At 58.1% G+C, this 6,536-nt stretch overlaps 1 protein-coding gene across 2 annotated transcripts; it reads left to right on the top strand.

Annotated features, from left to right (window-relative positions):
* The first annotated feature begins 237 nt into the window (after positions 1 to 237).
* Positions 238 to 3,572, top strand: LOC308072076 (uncharacterized protein). Of its 2 annotated transcripts, none has more exons than XM_080408424.1 (3): positions 238 to 1,635; positions 2,184 to 2,332; positions 2,600 to 3,572. In XM_080408424.1, exons 1-3 carry the CDS (start codon positions 1,248 to 1,250, stop codon positions 2,873 to 2,875), a joined length of 813 nt encoding a protein of 270 aa, XP_080264550.1. In that variant the 5' UTR covers positions 238 to 1,247; the 3' UTR covers positions 2,876 to 3,572. The 2 variants fall into 2 exon arrangements, with proteins under 2 accessions (XP_080264550.1, XP_080264549.1); XM_080408423.1 differs by having other exon boundaries at positions 2,558 to 3,572.
* Positions 3,573 to 6,536: the final 2,964 nt, after the last annotated feature.

The raw sequence follows: 6,536 nt of genomic DNA, 5'->3' as shown, positions 1-6,536 counted from the left end.
CAGATGAACTGCCTGACTGCAGCATCTGGGGGGTTGTGAGCCACGTGGAGGTGATGCCCCCACGGGGGAAACGCGCGAGCGGGACAGCGGGGAAGAGCCTGGCTTCCAGACTCGGGACGGGGTTCGGTTAGCGGTTAAGAAGAGTGCAGGCAGCAGCATCTTCCTCCGCGTGGGGCTGCACCGCGCCTGCCCGGTCTCAGACCAGGCAGTACGGTCTCCGTTGCTGCTCTGTGTGTTATGGGTGGAGAACCTGAGCGTGGAGAGGAGGGTGGGAAAGGACCCTGTGCCCGGTTTGCCCGCCAGTTAATGGCAGAGGTGGAAAGAGAAGTGCCACATCCAGCACTCCCTTCGCAAGTCTCGTTTCTTCCTGCGGGCATCTGCCGGGGAGATGAGACGGTTAATGACCACGCTTTGCTTTGCTTTGGCTTGAACTTAGGCCTTTTCTTGGTGTTTGCATCTCAAGGAGCTGGTAGCATCTTGGTTCTCTGTGTGCTGTCTGTAGCATCATTGCTGGGCTGGTTCTCGTCACTGGCAGCTGGGAGCAGCGACCCAGTGGGATGCGGTCACCGCGCATCCTCCCTGCCAGGCTGGGCAGAGGCCAGCAGTGCCGCAGGGCGCGGGTGGCAAAGGGAGGCGGCCAAGGCTGTTGCAAAGCTGGGGAAAGCTCTCCCGTGAATGCTTTCCCCTTCCAGGGGGGTGTTTTATTCCAAAGCTGAGACCCTGGATGCACTTCCACCTGCGCCTGGGTGCAGAGAAAAGGCCAGATGCCCCAGCAAGAGCCCAGGTCTTGGCCAAACTGCACCAGGCAGTCTGAAAACGGGCTCTCTTACTGCCGCAGGGCTGCAGGTATTGCCCAAGGTCATGCAAAAGCGTCCCATTGGACATGTCATGGGCACTGTGCTCATGAATGTCTCTGATTGCACCCCTGCTTTTTTCTTCCCCCTCTTTGGTTCTTCTGGAGATTGCTGCAGCCAGCGCAAGCGGTCCCTGCGGTGCGGATGGAGCACCGTGTGCTGTGCTGTGCTGCGCAGGAGCACAAACCTGGGGGTGGGGGTGGGGGTGGGGGGGTGTCGGCAGGTTTCTCTCACCAGAGGTGTGCGAATCCCGAGAACTTCTTGGAGCGTGGTACATTTGAAAACACAGATGGACATAGGACACTCGCTTCTCACAGAGAGGCCATTGCACCTCTTTGTTGTCCCCACTAATTGTTGTTCTGGTGTCTTGCAGGCACAGAAGAGTAAGGCACGATGAATGTCTATGACCCTCAGACGCTGGATGTTGTAGTCTTTGGAGGTCTGATGGTGGCATTGGCCATTGGGATCTTCCTGTTTTTCTCCTTCCTGGAGAAGGTCCTCCTTCCCTCTGAGGAAGCCTTGGCCAAGCAAGGCAAATACATTAAGAAGACCAAGCAGCAGAAAAAAGTGGCAAAGAAGAAAAAGAAAGGTGTTGGGAAAAAAGGAAAAGGAAAGAAAACGGAAGAGAAACCTAATGGAAAGATCGCAGAGCAGCACCAAAGTGCTCCAGCTGTCAGCTCCGTCACCATCAAGATACCAAATGTTCTTCCAACCCATGAGGAGCAGAAGCCTAATGGACCTGTCAAGAAGGCAGCTGCATCCAAGAAGAAACGCGAGCCAGGTAAGGCCAAGTTCCTCTGCGTATATCCCCGTCGAGTAAGCCGGCAGAGGGATCGGAGAAGGGCTGGAGTCATCTCGTTCCCTTAGCAAAGAAAGAGCTGGAACGAACCTGCCTAGTGAAAGGCAGGAGACGACCTTGCTGCTCTGCGCCACCGGCACTGCTGCGTGGAGCGACGTCCCCCAGCGAGGCTGTGTCACGATGGAGTCCAGCTTCTGATGCCCACCATGTCTCTGCTCCCTGGCATTAGCAAAGCGTGCCCAGCTCCGGCTGGAAACGCTCAGTGTGATGGAGGGCGGTGGCAGGGCGGCAGGAGCAGTAGCAGAGCCAGGCAGAGGTGGCAGCTGGCTCAGGGAACGCTTGTCTGTGGTGAGCGCCGTCCCCAGCGCTCGTCACATTGCTTTCAGTTAGAGAGGTATCAAACTTGGCTGTGGACATCTGGGCGGTTGCTGGCGTGAAATGGCAGTTACGGGGTTGAAGTCAACTGAGGTGATGCTACTCAGCCCTGCCGTTGGCTCGAGCGCTCCCAACCCCTCCTCTCTCCTCCCCAGCACCTGCGGACTCGGATGGGCCCCTCTACCTGCCCTACAAGACGCTTGTGTCCACAGTCAGCAGCACGGTGTCCAGCAAGGGGGAGGCCCAGCGGCTCATCGAGATCCTGACAGAGAAAGCGGGCATCGTCCAGGACACCTGGCACACGGTAGGGCTGCCAGCACCGCCGTGGCCGCCAGGGCTGGGCCGAGCCTCGGGGGGTGCGCAGGGGGGGAAGGCAGCCCGTTTTCGGGCAGGCTGTCCCTCGAGGGTCAGCCTTAGAGATGGGAGCTGAATTTTCCCTGGAGCAGAGGGCATGATCCTGTGCGTGTGGGGGGGAGGGGTTGGATCGGTCGGTGGCGGTCCCCGCTGATGTGCCACCCTGTGCCGGCAGGCCATGCAGAAGGGTGGCCCGGTCTCTGTCCTGGAACGCCAGCTGGAGGAGAAGGAGAAGCAGCTCGCCACTGAGCAGGAGGCTGCAGCCGCTGCCAGAAACGAGATGTGGGAGCTGAGCAAGGTAAGTGCCGCGCAGCCCTCCCGGCACCCCTGGCACGGGCCCTGCCCCTCACGGCTCGCCGTGTGCTTCCCAGTGCCCGCATTTAACCCACCCTTGGAGGTGAAGCCTAGGGGCTCTCTGGGTCCTTCATCCATTTGCTGTTTTCTCCCCAAAAAGGGGAGGACACGCCCACCTGAGCTCCTCTCCTGGGCCTGATGCAGCGTGGGGAGGCACTGGCCCAAAGACCTCCCCGGTAGCCCCTGTTGGCAGCCGCGGCAGGAGCGGGCTGAAGCCATGCTTGTAAGAGACTGCAGCTTTCTGCTGCTTTACGGAGGACAATAAAGCCCTTCTCACCTCTGCCCAGAGCCCCTGAGCTGAGAAGGTGTTGATCAGTCTCTTTTTAAGGAGCCTGGTGTTATTTACAGCCCCTTGCCTGACTCAGCCCCTTGCCTCCACCTCTTGTTGTTGTGTTGAAGTCAGATCGAATCCCCGGCGCGTCGTGCTCAGCACCTCCTGCCCCTCAGCCACCAGGACCCTGCTGCAGCAGGTCCATCTGCCTGCAGGCAGAAGAGGAGAGGGCAAAGCCACCCTGTGCACTGACTGCTGTGCTAAACCGCGGCCTGTGCAGGCAGCCCAGGGCAGCGGCACGGCATCACCCAGCCAGCCAACAGGCCTTGGCAGGGGGCGGAGGGGGGTGTGTGTTTTTGTGCGGGTGTTTTGTTTTCTAAATTTTCCTGCTTTGCCCCAAACTTGATGTGATGTTATTGATCCTGGGTGGAGGGAATAAAATTCCAGGCTCTTATTTTTTTGTCTTTGCTGGCCCATTGTGGCATCCAGTGGCCACTGAGCCCAAAGCATAATGCAGGAGGAAATGGAAGTGCGAAATGGTGTAGCTGGGCATGGGGGCACCTCCGAAAGGTGCCGCCTGAGCTAAGAGGCCACTTGTTTCGAGTCCCCTTAAAGCAGGGAAATTCCTACGCTCAGGACTGACCGGGTGGCTTTTCTCCTCAAAGGACCTGGTGGCTGAGTGGATCAAGGCGATGGACGTGGAGAGCAAGTTGAAGGAGCAGCTGCAGGCCGACGAGCAGGAGATGGCAGCGGTGCAGGCATACACGCAGGCCATCTACCAGGACCATGTCCAGAAAACGCAGGAGCTCCAGGACAAGGTGAGCCCCACACGCTGCTCTGTTGCCGGTGTCTGACGGCTGGCCTTCGGTGGCAGGTGCCTGGTCTTTTGGAGAAGACCGAGGTGGACGAGGGGACCAGAGCCTCAGGGAGGGGCGAGAGCCCCGCAGTGCTCCTGAGCCGTGGTGCTCAAGCTAGAAGAGGGATGTGGGAGCATCCTCATGGGATGCGGCAGCCCCGGGGCTCTCAGCATCAGCAGACACCTCGCTGTGGCTTCCTTGCCAGTCCCTCTTGCTCATGGGGTGGGCTTCTCAGGAGAGAGCAGAGGGACCGGTGGTGGCGGCATTAACCCCTGTTGGGCTCTCCCTAGATCCGGACCCTGCAGGAGCAGCTGGAGAACAGACCCAACACGCAGCTGGCTCGCCTGCAGCAGGAGAACTCCATGCTGAGGGGTGCCTTCTATAAGACCAGCAGCTGGCTGGAGAGCAAGTAAGACTGGGGCGGGGGGCAGAGCCTGGGGCCGCCCTCTGGCAAGCCCTGGAGGTGGCTGTCCATCAGGCTTGGCCACCCACTTTCTGGAGGGTGCTTCTACAGGCACCCCAGCTAGCTGGAGGTAGAGGAGGGAGTGAGGAAGAGATTGCCAAATGGCTTTTGGGGGCCTGGCAGGGGAAACGAGGATGTTTTTCCCAAGTGGAAGGGCAGGGGATACCCTCTCTGCTTTGGGGTCACCTGTGCTGATGCCAGCGGAGGGGGGCAGAGGGGACCAGAAGGCGCTGCAGCATTGCTCCCCACTTCGGGGAGCTTGTGCTCACCAGCTTCAGAAGAAACGTAGCTGGCTCCTTGATGGGAGCGGTGCTGCAGAGAACCGAGACCTGCCTGGTGCATACAGAACAAACAGGAGCTAGGGAGAAGAATTTCACGCTCCTTTCTATAGAAGGTCTGAAATGGCTGGTGATTAACAGCGCCCAACTAATTACAGAGCAGACTCCAGCTGCCTAGAGTGCTTTCTCCTGTGTCTGGGAACACAGATCCTTGCGACTTCTCCTTCATGAGAAAGGAATGTCTCCTGTGATGGAAACGCAGCTTTTGAAAAGTGATGTGCCAGCTCTCTGCACCCCATCCCTGAAGGACCAGGCGTGTCCCAGAAACAGGCGAACGCCACCGCTGAGATGTTTCAAGCCCTGTGACCAGGCCCACAGGAGGATGTGTTCCCCCTGGGTAACGCCAGGGATGCTTGACTGGCCTGCGGGCTGGAATAACGCTGCTTCTCTTGGTGCAGGCAAAACGATAATATGGTCAGGTTACAGGAGAGATGCAGCAAGCTGATGAACGAGCTGTCTGAGAAGTCAGAGGTGCTGCAGCAAAAGGAGCAGGAGAGGAAGAGCCTGGAGCTCAAAGCGGCAGCCTTGCAGATGCAGATGGAGCAGCTGCAGGTCAGGCAAGCGCCTGCAAACCTGCTCCCCTCAGAGAGATGGGGCGGGTGGCTGAATTGTGTGGGATCCGTGGGGCTGGCCATGGGGAGAGCTCGGGGGGAGATGAGCGTCCGCATTTGGAAAGCGAGCTGCCTGGCGGACCTCTTCATTGCCTGCTGCCCCCTGTCAGTTTGTCACATGCAACGAGCTCTATTGCGCATCCCCGGCAAAGCCCAGGGGGCACGCTGCCCTGGTGGGAGCCGTTCTCGCTCACCCGTGAAGCTCACCAGCCGGCTGTGAGGGTGGGGGTAAGCCTAGATGCTGCACCCTGATGGGTGGTGGCCTCAGGTGAGAGAGGAAGCCCAGTGGCCCCTGCCAGCAGGTGCTCACGAGGACGTGGGTGCTCCCTCTCGACTCTGAAGCCCTTGGTGCACGAGGTAGAGCTTGTGGCCTGTTTGTTGTCACCGGGGGGTGCCTGGATTTGGGGTTTTAGGGGTGTTTAAAGGACACCTCCCAGGTAGGGCCTCTGAGCACGCCGCTGGAGCAGTGGCGCATCGCTGGCTTGTGGCCACCGAGGCGGCTCAGTGCAGACCTGAGGTGACCCGAGATGTTCTGGAGGGGGGAAGGTCACCAGAGGGCCAAGGGAGGCTCAGGCAGATGCCTTCTTTTGACTCCTATGTAGGAAAACCTTGAACAAAAATTAAGCCATATCCGGAGCCAGACAGCAACCAAACTTCGGGACCTACTGAAGGTTACCCAGGACCAATTGGCCAGCGGGGGAGAAACAATAAAGAAGTGAAAGAACAGCTTCAGGAAATGGTCCTTGTGGTGGCCACAGCCATCCCTCCCCTTGGTGCTGGTGGAGGCAGGGGGAAGCGCGTGTCAGGCAGTGGTTGAAAACCAGAGACAAGGTGGCACTTGCTGCCAGAAACCATCTGGGTGGCTTTTGGGAAGCTCGGGGAGCATAGGAGATGGTGGTCATGGTTCTCCCTGCTCAAAAGGCAGGACCTGGCCCACCTGTGAAATGCTTTGATGCTTGAGCTGCCACGAGGATAAGGTTGAGACCCAGCTGAGTAACCCAACTCTGTTTTCCTTCTCCGGGGGGAAGAGGAAGGTTTGAAGAAAGGGACTTCAGCCTGACCAGTCTTATGAGATAGACCTTACCGCTCCTAAAAATAAAAACATATACTGACTTTACTGTAGGTAAAAGTTACAAGCCAGTAGGGACCTAAACCCTAGGTTTGAAACTAGGTTGAGTAACATTTTTATTATTACATATTATATACTTTTTATTGGAAAATAAAATTGCAGAAAACCCCAACCAGTAAACACTGCAGGCA

Source organism: Falco punctatus, assembly GCF_963210335.1.
Source record: "Falco punctatus genome assembly, chromosome: 12".
NCBI classification, from domain to species: domain Eukaryota; kingdom Metazoa; phylum Chordata; class Aves; order Falconiformes; family Falconidae; genus Falco; species Falco punctatus.
The sequence above is the reverse complement of the archived record's forward strand: the minus strand, read 5'-3'. Positions and strand labels throughout refer to the sequence as shown.